Below are 19,151 nucleotides of genomic sequence, written 5' to 3'. Positions count from 1 at the left end.
AAACATTTTTGAATAAAGTGCAGTTTACATGAAATATTTGGAGGAGAAAATGTTTTTTACTAACTTATTAAATAAATGTAACTACTTTATTCATTTAAGTACAATACTCTTATTAGTTACATTTTATTTTTTTCAATAACCACGATATATTATACGATCATTGAGATATACATATGGAGACGACACCGCCTACATCACATATTATTATGTTCCACTCAACATAAGCCATATGGCTTAACTGCACTCAGTCGATTTAGTGCGATGGTCGCGTTCATGTCTTGTTTGTTTTAAAGCAAAAAACCCAGAAACTTATGAAATATGCCCGCGAGTGTGTTGTGATATTGCACTTATAGTTCAAGTAATGCGGCAAAGTGCAAGGAAATAACTTTTCATCGGTAATTAATTAGATCATCATTTTTAAAACTTGGTTCGAGCAAAATTTTTGGCGGGCGCCATTTTGCGTCATTTGTCATAGACAAAAAATTAAGAAACGGCATTCGGTATGAAAGATGTTTAGATAGTAATATTATATGACGTAAATTTTTATAGTGGAAAAAAAATAATTTTAAACATTTAAAAAATATTATTGTACTGTGGATATTGTTTGAAAAAAGGTTAAATCATGAAAGATGAAAATAAATTACCTATGTTCTATGTATCAATTTTTTTTTTGGTACATTGATTGGTTTTAGGTAATTGAAAAGTTCTTAAATGATAAGTTTATTAATAATTTATTTATTAGATTATTTTTTTAAATGAAACTTCTTTATCGGGGTTGGAAAAAAATTTAGTGTAACATTTTTTCGTTACGCGTGACATTTTTCCGTTACGCGCCATCTTTTTCTCATCCCTACCACGCGTGATTCGACGTATTTCTGTAAAGTTGCATATAGTAAATTATTTTTTGAAAAATAAGGCCATAAAAAAGTTTCACTACTTACGTGTGTACTGTGTACACTAGTACACGCACACATTTTTTTTGTTACATTGATTGTTCTTAATTGATAAGTAATAAGCAAAATATTTGCAAAGTTTCGCCTCTATAGCGGTGAGTCGATGACATCGCTCAATCTATGACTCACAAGCCGCCCCGCACCGCCGCGCTTGTACAGATTTTGTTCGTGGTGTCTCCTCCATACGTAGTAATAATAGCTCAATGTATACGATACGTTTTGTCGTGACTCAAGGTCAATAAAAAAACCACATGCAATCAAGAACAAACCTTACGCTCTGAGGTTAAAGGTTTACAATCCCTGAGGACGGCGGCCATTGCATCTGTGCGAGCAAGACACATTATATTTACGCGGGAGTGACAGTGACAGGAAATAACAGGTTTAATATACGAAATTCTTAGTTCGCGTCCGGACTTCAGTGCATAGAATACAATTATATCGGAACCATTACTAAAATGTAATAAGTAAGTACCTAATGTATACATTATCGCTTGGTATCTTAAGATGGTATTATCGCTTGGTATCTTAACATATTGAAGGTAAAATACATATTATCTTCGTCGTGTGTTATGACTCATATGATTTGTATGGCGATAAACAATGGAGCGTTTAATAGAAAGCGTCCGCAAATACCCTTGTTTGTGGAAAACTGACTCTGAAAAATACAAATTAAATGATTTGAAAGAAGCAGCATGGAGAGAGGTGACTAAGGAATGCGAATTGCCTAACGGTAAGTTCCATTTCTATTGTACTTAGGTCTTAGGTAGGTACCTTTATTATAATAGTAATAGCACAAAATAAATAAAAATATCATAATGTACCAGCCTACTAGCACAATCTACTAGCTTAATTATCTGTTCAATTTAATACATTTTTGATAGGCCCCGTGTCACATGGTATGGCTTAATCAGTCAAATTTTCATTTTGTTTTTGCCGGTTGTTTTTACCAATAAATAAAATGACATAAATTGAATTTCTAAAATATATATCAAATAAGCTCGGGCGTATTAAAAACAGCAAAAAGCAATACTTATTAATTATTTTTTTATTATTAAACCAATTACATTACAATGAATAGGTGCATCTACACAGAGGCGCATACCTCGCGAATCGCGAAGCATTCGCCGCGCACGGCCGCGGCACAGTATTACCATTATTTCCTACAGTAGTGCGACGAATGTACTTGTGCAGAGAAACGGAGGGGAACTGGCGGGGGTCGGGCGACGCAGGCCGCGTAAAGCAAACACGCTTAGTTTGCTTTACCTAGCGCGAAAGGATGACGCAGTCGTATTTTTGTGTAATAATTTTATTATACATAGGTACTTACATATTATTCTATTATGGCGCGCACAAACTGTTCGGTTTACGGATGTAAATCTACATTGAAATCCTAGAAGGAAGCAATATTTCAGAAAGATTTTATTAATTGTATCTGTTGAATTAAAATCAAAGCTATGTATATGTTGTTCTCATTATTTTCTAATCAGATTGTACATCCCAATGCGAATGCATTACTTAGTTAAATGTTATAATATACAATTAAGAACATCCAAAAATAAAGTGTCCACGTAAATAATATTTAGCAGTGCAATATCGGTAATTATATTATATTTATGAACAAATAATTACATCAGATTTAATAATCGCAATTATTTTGAATATACATATGAATAAAGATTTCATCATAATATTAATAATCACAATTGTTTTATTTCCCATTTGTTGCAACCCTAGCGTATTTTCGTGTGGCAGCGTAAGTACCTACGCTGGCGGCGGCATCGCGCGACATCAAAGGCGATTCATTACTGTAGGAAATAATATTGTAATACTGTGGCCGCGGCGCGGCGGCTCGGTCAGTGTGGACGTGCAATGTGCGTATTGCCCAATTTGACGTCACCGCGCACGCTCACCGCAGTTTAAGGCTGGTTTACACTTTGATTAGTGCGAGTGCAGGTGTGTAATGCGAGTAGTGTCCAATTCACTGCGAGTGCAGGTGATTAGTGCGAGTGCAGGTGAGTAGTGCGAGTAGTGTCCAATTCGCGACGCTACACACTACGCTAAACACTAAACACTCCTGTCCAGACGTGTTTAGGCAGGCACACTGCGAGTGAGGGGGAAGGGAGGGCGCGCGGGACGTGGCTACTCGCAGTCCACTCGCAAAAAAATAGAACACGCTTCTATTCACTTTACTACATAGCCTACTACTCACTTGCACTAAACAGACGCTGTCCACACCTAGTCACTAATCACCTGCACTCGCACTAATCAAAGTGTTAACCAGCCTTTACACGTAATTTTATTGTCTTGTCGTAAACAGCCTACGCTGAATTCGATTTGCCTGCCCAGTACACTACCAACAGTATTAAAATAATGACAAAACTTCCCGAATTATGAAGCTATCGTCAGAATGACGATATTCACTGTGCCGTAGGTAGCGGTAAAAGTTGATTTTCTTCTTGAACTTGACGATTGGCACCGAAGTAACTGTTTGAATTTTGTATAAGAAAATTGTGCAAAACACACGTTGCCTTCACGATTTTCTCAGCTAGTTCTATTTTATACTCAATTGGTCTTCTATATATTCTCCACCGAGTGGATAATACTCCAAATGCATTTTCAATCACTCTACGGGCCCTGCATAGTCTATAATTAAATATTCTGCGGGTTTCTGTCAATCTGTCCTTTGGATATGCACACATTAAATTTTTCATTAATGGGAAAGCTTCATCTCCAACGAAGACATAAGGCATACTTATGTCACCAGAAGTTAATGCCTCTTCTTCGGGTAATGGCAAATTGCCACTTTTCAATTTCTTTCCGAATTCAATATCATTCAGTATTCCGCCATCGCTGAATCGACCCATGGATCCAATGTCCACCATAACAAACCGCCGTTGTGCATCACATACGGCCAACAAAACTATTGAGAAGTTTTTTTGTAGTCAAAAAAGCCCGAGTTTGGTGGACATTGGACTAAAACTTGTTTACCGTCGATCGCCCCGCAACAGTGGTCAAACTGACAAACTTTTTGAATTGTGTGGCGATTTGCTTCCGTTCTTGTTGAAGTGGTTCAGCTAATACTATTGGTTTTAAATGTTTCCACAAAGCATCACATACTTCTTCCACAATATTTGAGACAGTTGATTTGCCAATGCTATAACTGAATGCAATAAGGAATCCCCAGTTGACAAAAATCTCTAACAATTTAAAAGTATTTAAATGTTACATACCTATACTAGATGAGTGAAAGTGTTAACATCAATAATCATCACCATAAGTGAAGTAATCATGTGAAAAGGCACCAAATTTGTTTAAATCACCATAAAAAGATAGACAAAAATGTACAATAAGTACACCAAAGTACTTTTGCTTTTTATATGTTTAAATTTATCATTATTTATTGTTTCAGTTAAAGAGGCTCGATCTGTATGGAAAAATCTAAGGGATGGCCATCGGCAAGCAATCGGAAGGAAGAAAACGGTAACTGGGCAAGCAGCTTCTACAAAGACTACTTGGAAATATGAAACCCAAATGGAGTTCTTATTGCCTACCATGAAAAATCGTAAAAGAAGAACAAAATATATAGATCCAGTACCATGTAGCAGCCAAGATAACTCTCGAAATGGTGATGAAATTGAATCACAACAAAATGCGGAATCTCCCAATCACGTACTAGAGCCGCCATACGGTGAATTAAGAAACCAGATATTATTACAAGGTGCCTTTACAAGTACTACTCAGAATAGTGCCATGGACACATTTTTTAAGAGCATGCAATTAACAACTAATGCACTACCTGAAAGGCTGCAACTCAAGGTTCAAAGACAAATATTTAACATTGTCATGGAGGCTAAAGAGGAATATTTGACGACTTTAGATATTAACTGCCAATGCAGCTATACAGCCACTTCTCTTGCGGATCAATAAATATGCTACGACCCATTCTCTACGTTCCGTTTCATCATCATCCAACTATTCCCAAACATATACATCACAGCAATTCAGCCCAACATATACATCGCCGCCGCCGCAATCCAATGCACAGGATAATCAAGCTAGATACAGTATTCAGCATATACATACAAACATATACTGTAGACGAGGAAGTGCCACTTAATATAGTAGAGCCATTTAGGCAACGACATAGAATAACATGATACATATTTCGTTTTGTTAGAACTGCACATTTGCTTAAATTTTTTCAATTAGATTACATAATATGTATAATAATAATGACCGATACAAGAAACAATTTCTGATTAAAAGAACTGACGTCGCTACAATTTTGTGTCAATAAACCTTTTTTCTTTTTAAATACCAGAGACGTTACTCTAAAAATCGAAATCCGACATCTAGAATCGAATGCATTGATTACTTGTGAATACTTGTGTTTTAAGTAACTACATTGTAATATATTGTATTCCAGCAATATATAAATTCAAATTTAATAAGTCAATATCACCAATTTTCAGAAGAAAATCAAAACAATCAATAACAAACGGAAAATGTCACTTGTCATTGTAACTAATGACTTTGATAGTTTATTGACAGATGTTAAGCGCATCACACACGGTGAAGATCTCTCGTTAGAGAGTAGTATATTCTTTGGTGAAGATACTATAATATTTTATGTTAAGATTCTCTAATATAAAATATTACAGTATCTTAAGGTATCATACACGATTAAGATACGCTAGCGATTCTATAGTAGAGCCATTTTAATAGGCAACATTTGACAGTTCAACAAAATTCAACATCGCACGTAACCTAGTAACGACGACATAGAATAACATGATATTTCGTTTTGTTAGAACTGCACATTTGCTTAACTTTTACCAATTACGATTACATATTTATAATAATGATGACAGATACAAGTAATTTTAGGATTTGATTTTACTGATATTGAGAGCGTTTTCACATTATCCGATCCGATATCGGATATCGGACGCCGATAGCCGATATCCGATATCGGATACAATTTGCCCTTTCACATTGTCCGATAAAATCGTTCCGATATCATCATGAGTGTTGCCAGAAATTTTTAGAGAAAACTAAACTAAATTGCCAGTTGATAAAAAAAGGTAGGTATAATTAAAAAAAATCAAATGTTATATCATAGTTGTACATGTACATTAAAAATAACTACGTTAAAGAAAAACAACTTCAAAAAAGAAAAGTAAAATGTAAAAATAGATTTGATATCACAAATTTCTGCATATTATTTAGATGTGCTATTTACTAAATAGTTTTGATATCGATTATTTGTATAACATAATATACTTATGTTAACACATTATAAATTAAATAAATTTATATCAATACCTGCTACAACCTAGTATTAGTTAATAGTTTTAGTAATACATATTAGTAAATACCTTTCAAAATCTATTAAATGTATTTTTAGCAAGACGTACCTAGTCATTTAGTCATTTTTTCACTACATACATTTATAAAAGTTCATGTAATACCTATTACCTATGATAAATTTATTAAGTGATACAATCTTTGTTCACATTTTCTTTTCTTTTTCTTATTTCACTGTAATATCCTAAAATAATATTGTCACTCGTTCAAATATATTTTTAATAATATGATTGTTGTAATTTCCTGTAAGTAAAGATACATAAATTATTTTATTGTCATAAGCAATTATTTTAGAATTAAGAGTTTTCAAACTTTGTATTCTTTGTTGTAAATTCAAAATAAAAATAAAATCGGTGTGAAATCTCCTCCTTTTTTGAAGTCGGTTAAAAACAAATTACTCAATGACAACAATACAATAAACAGCACAACCAACATCCGAGTAGGAGGAGGAGCGAGGCAGAATAAGATAAAATAAAGATGATAGACATTAATGTTTTCGAAGATAGATATTTGAATTTAAGAACGCAATCAATATATTTTTGTTTACTTCAGTTCAGCCAATTGCCGTATATTTTAATACGGCAAATAAAAATACCTGCCGTATAAATCGTATTTTAAATGCCTATAAATACTTAAATGTGTGTTTTCTTAATAAAAAAAGGTTTCTTTTAATAGAGTGTTTCTTTAAGGGCTTGGTCTAGTAGTGCAAACAAATGCATCCTGTCATCCTATATGTAAATAATACAAATGTACTAAGGGAAAGTTGCTCCACTTAATTTTTAAAAATTAAATCATTCGTATGCATAATTTAATATTCGTAATAAGTACCAAAAATGACAATTTGAAACAATTTTCGCGAAAATTACACCGGGTGATTTTTTTTTTTATCAGTACACAAAATTTGCGAATACTTTCTATTGATATCTTCAACTTCATGTTTATATAACTGATCAACTTTTACAAAGAAATTTGGACGAAATATAAAAAAAAATAAGCTTTCCATACAAAATGCATAACTCTATACATTTTTTTCGACCTAAGTTTCTTAAGTGACGTAAGTTTCTTAGTGAAAGTTGTTCAGTTTAACTAATAAAACGGATAAACGAATTTTGTATATAAAAAAAAATGTAATGTTTGTGTTAAAAAATTATAAAATAGAAAAATACGCAAATGAAAACAAAAGATATTTATTTCTGACTAGCTTTCGCCCGCGACTCCGTCCGCGCGGATGTCAGTCTTCGCGTCTTCTACAGATTTATTATATTATGTGTAATATATAGATTTATATTGATAAACCTAATAAATCTTTTGCTAGCATTCTGATGCTTTATCGGTTGCACTGGATTTATCTCTTTTTTTTCAATCGCTTGAATGATATAGGATGGGTCCTTGATGGGCATCGAATGCTGAAGTCTCGAATCAATCAATTCTGACAGTAGGCAATTTATGTAAAATCTTGATAATGGTCCATCATTTTATTTTGCCTAAACGTTACATACTTTTTTATATATTCTATTTTTAACGAATGATTCACTCCAGTCCAAACAGCAAATAAGCAGACTTCTGCTTCTGCAACGTTTAGTTGTCCCTGAATTTAGAAAAAATAGTCATGATTCTTATCTATGACAAAAGTGTTATTTTTTGCATTGTATTTCAAATATTTAATTTTTTTTAACCGCATCTTCCGCATTCATGTCTTTTGCCGGAATTAGACATTTAACTTCTACTAGTCCCATTTTCCCTTTTTGATATGGGAGTGTATAAAGTAAATTTTTTAGATATTTCTCGTTATACTTTTAAAAAGTTATTATTGTCATTTTGCTCATTAGGTAAAGTAATTTCGATATCAGTTTTAAGTTTTTTGATACCTGCAATAATAACGTCATAATCGCCTGCACATACTTATCGATTACAACCTGTATACAATCCACCATCCACATTCATAATGTTTTCCTGTCCTCCTCTCCTTTACGCGGTTCACCGATACCTTTGAAATGAGTAAATCTGCTACCACTGAAGGATGTTTCATTGTGATCAGCAAATTTTCACCACTGTTGTCGATTATTTGTTTTTCATTTTTAATCAGCAATTGGGAATCATCAGTTTTGTTTTTTGCAGATTGGTGATGTACCCTAACAATACGTCGAAAAGGGAAAGCATCAACGAATTATCGTTTTCGTCCTCTTTTTTTATTCTTCGCGTCTCTGTTACTTCTGTTTGTTTAGTTCTCAACACCCACTGAATTTTCTATGTTATTGTGATCTTCCATTACATCTGAGTTTTGATGATGTGATGATAATCCATTCGTTTTAATATTGGTACTTAGAGTTGGTAGACTAAACTAGAAATGGCGGACTAAATTTGTCAGCGCGTCTGTAAGATCAGAATATAAAACCAACATCCTGTATTTAAGTTACAAAATTAATAATCAAACAACATGCCGCTACGTTGAAAATGACTAGAAGAAAAAATTAAAACACCTCGGATCAATTTTGGAGTAAACAAATCATTTTCCCCGTATGGGGATTTCCCCGGATGAACTTGGGAAGTTCAAGTTCTCAATACAAGTTTATATTATATTTCGTATTTCTCAAACGAAAAATAAACATTTTTGGAACTTCAAAAAAAATATATTATAAGAAAATTTATGAGCTTACTTTAGTTTTAAAGAAATATACATCCCTTTACTGACACCCCGTAAAATAAAGAAATTGTTGCCAATCACCTTTGCAATCTATTTGGTTTCATTAACTTTATGTTCGAAGATAATTTTTTTTTCTAGTATGTAGTTACACGCGTATTTTTTTCGTTTATTTTCCATATCGAAATCAAATGTTTAAAAATACGAATATTTGCACAAAACTAAGATAAAAATAATCAATTAACAAAAATATTAAATTTAATGAAGTAGAGCAACTTTCACTTCGGTATGAAGGAAAATCGAGCGTAGAGCACACGTCAGAACGCTCCGGCCCAAGGAGCGCGACTAAAGAAATTCGCTAGGATTTTTCCTAATTATTTTAAATATTTTTTTAATATTTAAAGAATTATCAAAATTCAAAAAAAAAATTTTAAAGGATTAATACTCATTGGTCTTCAACCAACTCGAATAAATTAATGGAAAAAATAACTTTTAGCAGTATTTATCAATAGATTTTGTAAGGCAAAAAATGGGAAATTTAATGAATTTATAACGTTCTAATTAAGAAAATCATAAGTTTTTCGGCAATTGTATTCAGCAGTTTTTAATAACGACTATATAAGGATAATAATGCGCTGAGATTCAGATTGTGTAAATTGTAATCGGTTGCAACGTGGTGAGTGCACAAACTTAGCTCGAAATGTCTTTGGGGGAAAGAGACTTATCTTGAAGGCCTGATTAAGGTAACGTAAAGTAACTTTATAAATGTGAAAAAATTCACGCGCATTGCGTATATAACACTAATTGATAAACAAGAAAAAAAAAAATTCAGTTTATCATTTCATTAGCTGGGAAAAAATTGTCAAATAACTTGTTGAAAACGCAATTTTGCTAGACTGCAGCCTTAATATAATGCAAAGAATTTTTTTAAAGATTGAGCGCCCTTTAAGACTGAAAATACACAAACTAGTGCTTTTTTGCTGTTGGTATACTGCCTTTTCGAAAATTGAGTTGGCAACACTGAACATTATCGTCCGATAGCCACTGGGAATATCGGTGTCGGCTCCGATATCCGATATCGGACCGGACAATGTGAAAGACAGGTACATATTTCATACATTTTACTTCCCTCCGATATCGGATATCGGCTATCGGCGTCCGATATCCGATATCGGATCGGATAATGTGAAAACGCTCTAATGAGAGCGTTTTCACATTATCCGATATCCGATATCGGATACAATTTGCCCTTTCACATTGTCCGATAAAATCGTTCCGATATCATCATGAGTGTTGCCAGAAATTTTTAGAGAAAACTAAAATTGCCAGTTGATAAAAAAAGGTGTAATTAAAAAAAATCAAATGTAAATCATAGTTGTACATGTACATTAAAAATAACTACGATAAAGTGACGATAAAGAAAAACAACTTCAAAAAAGAAAAGTAAAATGTTTATTTAGATGTGCTATTTACTAAATAGCTTTGATATCGGTCATTTGTATAACATAATATACTTATGTTAACACAATATAAATTAAATAAATTTATATCAATACCTACTACAACCTAGTATTAGATAATAGTTTTAGTAATACCATGGACGAATATAATTTATATTTGTCTATGGTAATACATATTAGTAAATACCTTTCAAATCTATTAAATGTATTTTTAGCAAGACGAACTAGTCATTTAGTCATTTTTTCACTACATACATTTATAAAAGTTCATGTAGTACCTATGCTAAATTTATTAAATGATACAATCTTTGTTCACATTTGCTTTTCTTTTTCTTATTACACTGTAATATCTTAAAATAATATTGTCACTCGTTCAAATATACATATTTGTAATATGATTGTTATAATTTCCTGTAAGTAAAGATACATAAATTATTTTATGGTCATAAACAATTATTTTAGAATTAAGAGTTTTCAAACTTTGTATTCTTTGTTGTAAATTCAAAATAAAAATAAAATCGGTGTGAAATCTCCTCCTTTTTTTTGAAGTCGGGTAAAAACAAAGCACTCAATGACAACAATACAATAAACAGCACAACCAACATCCGAGTAGGAGGAGGAGCGAGGCAGAATGAGATAAAATAAAGATGATAGACACTAATGTTTTCGAAGATAGATACATATTTGAATTTAAGAATGCAATATATTTTTGTTTACTTCAGTTCAGCCAATTGTCGTATATTTTAATACGGCAAATAAAAATACCTGCCGTATAAATCGTATTTTAAATGCCTATAAATACTTAAATGTGTGTTTTCTTAATAAAAAAAGGTTTCTTTTAATAGAAAGGGTTTTAGGTTAAAAGCAAAGAATTTTTTTAAAGATTGAGCGCCCTATAAGACTGAAAATACACAAACTGGTGCTTTTTTGCTGTTGGTATACTGCCTTTTCGAAAATTGAGTTGGCAACACTGAACATTATCGTCCGCTAGCCACTGGGAATATCGGTGTCGGCTCCGATATCCGATATCGGACCGGACAATGTGAAAGACAGGCACATATTTCATACATTTTACTTCCCTCCGATATCGGATATCGGCTATCGGCTTCCGATATCCGATATCGGATCGGATAATGTGAAAACGCTCTAAACCATTCTAAACATAATAAACAATTTTTGATTTAAAGAACTGACGTCGCTACAATTTTGTGTCAGTTGTCAGTTACTATGACAAGTGACATTTTCCGTTTGTTAGATTGTTTTGATTTTCTTCTGAAAATTGGTGATATTGACTTAATAAATTTGAATTTATATATTGGTGGAAAATTAAAATACAATATATTATAATGTAGTTACTTGAAACACAAGTGCATTCTTCTCTTGTTCTAAAAGTAATCAATTCAACGTGGTTTCCCGTGAAAATGTGTTCAGAACTTGGTTCAGACAATGAAAATCATGCTGAAAATGTCAATGGCTTTCGTATCTCACTTAAAGTTGAAAGACGAAATGTAGCTCCGCTCTCTCAACGTTATACAATATCCTACAAGAACAAGGAACGAAATTCATCTTGGCCTATAAAATCATTGTTCCTTGCTATATTATTTAATATTATAGGTTTTAGTTATGTTCGTATAAGTTTAACCACATCCCTGGTTATTTTTATTGTAATAGCCTTTTTGATATTCTTTTGGGTAACACACACCGTTAAGGAAGGTAAGTTATTGCTTGATATCTTGTTTAATAATATTTTTTTTTAATTTATAAGTCTGTACTTTGTACACAGGCATTATTGTTTTCAGAAAGTGTATTAGTGATACCCACTGTGTGTATTCAAAGCTCCGTGAAGTTTGTAGTTGGTAGTGAGGATAACTACATTCCATGGTCTAATATTGATGATATCATTATAAATGAAGTTGTGAAAATGGTAGGTATAACTATTGCACGCCTCATAAGCGAAGCGTTGAGGTGGGTACTACTGTCACTTCGCGCAAAACATCTGATTTTTCAAACTTAAAATGTCTTTATGTATCATACATTGCACTTGTAAGATAATACATACACACACATATTAAGAAAAAACACTATTTTTAACGTTCATGATATTTTTGATGTCATTTTTGTTATTTAAACTAGTTAAAAAACAGTTTAAAAAAGTTCTGTCTTGGACGTCCGTGTGTCTGTATGTGCGGATCCATTTTCTTGTTAACACGATAGCGACCGAAATACTTTACTAATCGAGTCTTTTTTTTTCTCTTACGCTTGAGTATGCTCAGGAATAGAACCCTTTCATTTTTCAGGGTCTGATTCGATGTGGTTTAATTGTTATTAAATAAACAAAAATAATAATTAATAAATATTTATTAAAAAAAATTATGAGGCGTGCACTTTTGGATTTTCCAAATTATTTTATATTTATTACTACTAGTGTTGCCGAACTATCGATAGTTTGACTATCGATAGTTGACCTTGAAAATAAGTTAGAATATCGATAGCACTATCAATAGTATCGATATTATCGATACTATCGATAGCGTTAATCATGGAATACTATTGATGAACTGCAATAGTATCGATAAAATCGATAGTATTGATTGCCAATAGTTGCTATACTATTGATACTGTCGATAGTATCGATACTATTGCTACTGAATATTGCAACTACAATCGATACTATCGATAGTACTGATACTATCGATAGTTTTGAGCTATCGATAGTAGTAAATTGTGCAATAGTATCGTTCACGATTTCTTGGTATAATGGGTCAGTCAATGGGCTTATTGGATTACGAATTAACGAACTAAAAAAAATGGATTGTACAAAGCGCCAATAGATAACTTGAAAAGTATTATAACCAAACATTTAGTTCTCTGTCATCCACTATAATATTATTGATAAAGCAATACTATCGAGAAAAAGGTCACTATCGATGGGACGATATTATCGATAGTATCGACACTATCGATAGTATCGATAGTTCGTTCGATATTGAGCTTCGATAGTATCGATACTATCGATGGTATTGCTATGTGTCGATAGTATTTACGCTTATAGGACTATCGATACTATCGATAGTATCGACACTATCGATAGTATCGATAGTGCTATCGATACTATTGCTTTTCCCCAACTATCGATAGTTAATCGATAGACTATCGATAGTGGACTATCGAGCGGCAACACTAATTATTACTGATATTTATTCAAACGTTACAAGTTATATGTATTGAGTTAGATATACAATAGGAAAAGTTGTGTTTGGAGGGGTGATAGCTGTCACCATACATTTTTAAACTTATAATTTCACTATACACTGGCAATTGCATGTTAAAGTAAGAGTTTATCCTAGTATCAGTTTACTTAAAATATTAATTACTATGTTTGTAAATCTGATAACAGACTGTGTAATGTGTTTGTACTCTTTCATTGTAGCAATTACAAAAGTTATACTAAATTATGAAAAAAGTAATTAAATCGGTCCAGTATTGGAGGAGGAAACAGGGGATCGTCGAATTTGCGTAATTTTTATAGGTATTTTCGGCCCGAGCTGCAGTTGTCCCTGTTGCGCTCTACAGGGGAGGCTTGAGGCATAGCGCGACAGCAATGGATAATAGGATAACCTAATTTTGATTATGTTTTATAAAAATTATTACCTAGGTATTTTAATAATTGTAATTAATTTATTTATCTATTATAAATATATAAATATTTACTTTTTCTGACTAGTTACATGAAAATCAACTGTACAGTTAGCCAATTATTTATGTGTATAATTTGCACATTTTCAGAATCGAGTATTATTCTTTCTAACAATTCTAGTCAAAACCAATGAAGGAGAAGGAGGAACTAAATTATTGCCATTATTTAAAGTAAGTGAGAATTTTCTGTTAAATCATTTGATTTGCATCTTTTTAATAAAAATTTATATGATGAAAGGTGTTAATTATAATATTATATTACAAAATAGTGAGTAATAATGCTCATACAAAATAAAATCTACAAATGAATTAATTTCAAAATGAACTCGAACTCAAATGTTACGAACCATGAAGGCATTGTACTATTTCTGTTGTTCAGAAATTAAAAATGCAAAATAGGAAGTAAATAAATAACATGAATCGGTGAATGTAATGTAATAAAAACAACATGATTGAACTTTGTCTACCAACCACAGAAATCTTGGAAATTAAACATCCTACTAGGATAATCCTAAAAAATAATGTACATACACCACATATATTATTATCTTTATATGTATAACTAACTAGCTATGCTCCGCGGTTTCACCCGCATTGCTCCGCTCCTGTTGGTCTTAGCGTGATGATATATAGCATAGGCTAGAGAGCCTTGCTCGATAAATGGGCTATCTAACACCGAGATAATTTTTTAAATCGGACCAGTACTTCCTGAGATGAGCGCGTTCAAACAAACAACACTCTTCAGCTTTATAATATTCTATATATATAATATAGAATAATAATATATAAGTAATATATAATAATATTCTATAGATATAACTTGTTAAATTATGTTTCAGTATACAAAACCAAGATTGATGATGTTACAAGTGATATATAACCAGATGCAAACTCTGCTTTTGGAGTCGAGAAATAAATTCACCGAGTTGGGGTCCGGTGATTCTTCCTCAATAGTGTTGTAAATGAATGCACATTATAATGTTATATCTAGGGATGTAACGATACCGATACCGATACCGATATATCGGCCGATATATCGGCAAGCCGATATATCGGTATCGCCGATAATAAATCAACCGATACCGATATTTTTTTATTAAATTCTTTCTTTTCTTTTATGTTTTTGCATTGTATTCACTCATATTGTTTTATTTCTGTTTCTGTAATAGTGTTAAGGAAGAGCGGAACCTCCTGACACAAGCATTTTATTTGCTTACTAGGAGTGTTCCAATCACTTTGTTTATGTAAAGGAAAGAAATAAATAATTTTGAAATTTTTTTTAATTTTTAACGTGATAACGTTTTTAAAATCGAATTAGTCGGGTGACATGTTCATAAACTTGTGTCACACCAAAACCTCACGAGCGCGAACGCAGGTATAACGAGAGAGAGAGACGGACCGATCTCCCGTTTCATCTCGAGCGCTGCCACTGCATTATGTTATCACGTACGTAAACATCTCGATCGTAAACCTACTTTACAAACAACCAATTTTTTTGATATCAAAAAATTCAAAAACCCGCGCCCAATGAACGATGCGGGAGGCCGCCCGCGCGTGCGCACTTTGTTTTCTGAAAAAACTCTACCAATAGTAAACTTTTATTAGGTACTGATTGTATGTGTATTACTTAAAGTTTAACTGACTTTGTAAAATAATAATACTAAAATAAATGGTTTTGTTGTTTTTTGATTTGGCATTTTTATTTAAAAGAATACGATTAACAGTTGTCTCTGTTAAATGTTGGTAACTTTTTATGCATAATTCACTATTTATTTTTCTACCAAGCCATCGATATCGGTATCGGTATCGGTATCGCCGATACATTACCACAAATATCGGTATCGGTATCGTATCGGCAAAATCATGTATCGTTACATCCCTAGTTATATCATTCCAAAGAAATGTACTTGTACTGATTTTCTTTATTATTAATAAATTATAGACTCTGTGTTTCTCTTATTTCTCTCCTTCAATGAAGTCAGGGGTGAAACTACTAATATTTTGCATATTAGGATCAAACTTATGTGCATACATGAATTAATACTAATAGGTACTTGGCCATGTCCATCTTGATTGGATTATTATTGATTTACTTTCACAGATTTACTACCAAATTAATTAGATGATGAAAATTACTAACATCTTATTTTTTAGTAATACTTGTATACGTAGTATATTATTATTAGTCTGTGGTACCTAATACTTAAACCATGCTGTCTAGGAGAGTATTACAAACAAGGTTTTTCTTTGCTATCCTAGTGGAGACAATAAAATAAATGCTTTGCAATATTTGTTTTGTGTAATATTTCAAATGCATAACAGGCTCTCAGGGTCATCTTAAAAAAAGTTGTTTTGTTTTCTTTTGAAGAACTAAAATTACTTGGATGATATTTTATAAAAGAGAACAAAATAGATAAAACAAGGCAAAACCTATCTCAACATATTGGCCAGCAATTATGTATAACAAGGTGTTCTTCTTTTTAAAAAACAATCTTACCCAGACAACCTGGTTGCCCGAACATATCATACTATATATTATTAAATTATAAATGCGAAAGTAACTCTGTCTGTCTGTTTGTTACTCAATCACGCCATAAAATGACTTTTTTTAAAACGTTAATAGCTCCCGTACCAATAGTACCTATGTAAAACGTCTGACCCATTCAAATAAAATTACCATGTGATAAAGAAACGCTTCTGTTATTGTGTATAGTGTACAAATTGTGCTACTTTTCTCAATAACATCCATACTAATATTATAAAAGCGAAAGTAACTCTGTCTATCTGTCTGTTACTCAATCACGCCTTAACTACTGAACCAATTTGCATGAAATTTGGTATAGAGATATTTTGATACCCGAGAAAGGACATAGGCTACTTTTTACCCCGGGACATAGGATAGGTTTTATTCCGGAAATTCCACGGGAACGGGAACTATGCGGGTTTTTCTTTGACTGCGCGGGCGAAGCCGCGGGTGGAAAGCTAGTTTCCTAAAGCTTGTGTTTGTCCAATATTATATCTCTATGTAAAGTAAGTTCGTACTTATTATTATTTTTTCCTTAATATATGCGCATTAACATTATAGAAACTATATTCTATTCATTATTTTGTTGATTAACGCACTTTTAAAAGTACGTCTATAATCGTGAATAATAATAATCGTAGGTACCTATTCTTGTAGGATAATATATATAGAGAGCCACGTATTATGTAGGTAGGTATCTATTATAAGGGAATCCATTCTAGTTTCATTTCCGTTTTGCCCGACTCGTAAATGACAAAGATTTTCTTATAGTATTAAGTGACGTTCTATTATTCAAAGGTAACTTTTAATCTTAACTTTTAATGTTGTAATTTTTTTATTTTTAGCCGTTATGTTTGGGTCATGAAATGCCTTATTTGTATAAATGACTCCCGTTGACTAATCACTAAGAGAATCGTATACCGCTTTAAATCTTAGCATATAATAAATTGCATAACCTTCTGAGTGCTGTGGCCTGTGGTTAATTATTAAATGAGTGAATGTAGTTACAGCAAAAGAGATAGGAATAGATACAGGCGGAAACTATGTAGGTACTATCACAGACTAATAATAATATACTACGTATACAAGTACTATCTATACTAATATTATCATAGAAATCTAAATAACAAGACACATAGAAGTGCTATAATGTCATAATTCGTATGAAAACCGCTGTCGCCAAAATCAACACATTCAAACCGAAAGGTAAACAGTACACACAAGTAAACTATGCCTTTTATTGGACAGCTTGATTTTAGTGAAAACTAACTTATCTATGAAATTAAGCTTTTGAATATGTATCCTAACGCACGAATTTACGGTTTATTTTAGAATAACATCCCTAAGTATATGAGACTTTTTGCTCCAATACGAACAAACGTGATAATAAGAATGGTCGACTGTGTCATTCATTGTTATTTCGATTACTATGGTGACACTCGTAATACTTGTAAATATTCTATAATTTTAAGGAAAAACGGCATTATTTCTAAAATAAAAATATTTTCCGATGAAATATTATTCCTTTATAAGTATAATTACAACTTGTGGAAGAATTTCCGCAATGGGAATTGCTGAAACACACCATGTATACCACATGAGTAAAAAGACGGAACAGAGACTTAGGGCGCTTGTGCACTACAAGGAATTTTACTGTCCGGCATTCCGATTTTTTACGGTCCGGTGTGGCATGAAAAAACCGATGAATTGCTTGTGCACCTGTCCGTCTTTACTCGGATCAGTGCGGTACAGTTCAAGGAAGTATGGCGGTATAATAAATGATTGTTTTTGCATTTTACAAGAAACGAGTAGGTAAAAATATAGAAGGTGAAATATTATATTACTTCGTTATAATAAAAAGTAAAGTTCCGTAAGAGATTTAAAATGCGTGTTTCACTTATTTATTTTAATCGTTGACGAGGAGCTAAATCTATTCCCACTTGAACTTTAACTTACCAACACTTACTTAGATAATAATTATAGGTCAATGCTTGGTCAATGTATATATAAAATAACAATACCGACTTCACAAATCTCATTGCCAGCTAAAAGAAAGTAAAACAAGAGCTTGCTTTCAATTGGCATATGCAATAAAAAGAGTAAAATCCAAGCAAGTGGGCACTCGAAAACAATTATACCTACAGCGACTCGTAAACTCAAAAAACCATCCGGAATAGGGAAAAGTAAAATGTCGGACAGTAATATTACGTATAGTGCACAAGCTAGTATATAGATTAATGGCGTGCCATACCGGACCGTAAAAAATCGGAATGCCGGACCGTAAAATTCCTTGTAGTGGACAAACGCCCTTAGGGCGTTTGTCCCTACAAGCCTACAAGCCTACAACCCTTTCCCTATTCCGGATGGTTATTTGTGTCTACACTCTACGAGTCGCTGTAGGTATAATTGTTTTCGAATGCCCACTTGCTTGGATTTTACTGTTTTTACTGCATATGCCAATTGAAAGCAAGCTCTTGTTTTTATACTTTCTTTTAGTTGGCAATGAGATT

General features: G+C 32.5%; 2 protein-coding genes across 2 annotated transcripts; both read left to right on the top strand.

Annotated features, from left to right (window-relative positions):
* The first annotated feature begins 1,434 nt into the window (after positions 1-1,434).
* Positions 1,435-5,236, top strand: LOC149900609 (uncharacterized). The gene is made up of 2 exons (XM_090112431.1): positions 1,435-1,683; positions 4,363-5,236. Exons 1-2 carry the CDS (start codon positions 1,554-1,556, stop codon positions 4,878-4,880), a joined length of 648 nt encoding a protein of 215 aa, XP_089968557.1. The 5' UTR covers positions 1,435-1,553; the 3' UTR covers positions 4,881-5,236.
* A 6,417-nt stretch (positions 5,237-11,653) lies between these two features.
* Positions 11,654-15,099, top strand: LOC149900608 (phosphatidylinositol N-acetylglucosaminyltransferase subunit H-like). The gene is made up of 4 exons (XM_090112741.1): positions 11,654-12,134; positions 12,221-12,345; positions 14,208-14,288; positions 14,957-15,099. The coding sequence occupies exons 1-4, from the start codon at positions 11,843-11,845 to the stop codon at positions 15,077-15,079; spliced, it is 621 nt and encodes a 206-aa protein (XP_089968867.1). The 5' UTR covers positions 11,654-11,842; the 3' UTR covers positions 15,080-15,099.
* The last annotated feature ends 4,052 nt before the right edge of the window (positions 15,100-19,151 follow it).

Source organism: Colias eurytheme, chromosome 18 (genome assembly GCF_061535395.1).
Source record: "Colias eurytheme isolate Ceu_HAF_F1 chromosome 18, ilColEury1 Martin Lab GWU primary, whole genome shotgun sequence".
Classification (NCBI taxonomy): domain Eukaryota; kingdom Metazoa; phylum Arthropoda; class Insecta; order Lepidoptera; family Pieridae; genus Colias; species Colias eurytheme.
Note: the sequence above shows the minus strand (reverse complement) of the source record. Positions and strands in the feature narration are given on the sequence as shown.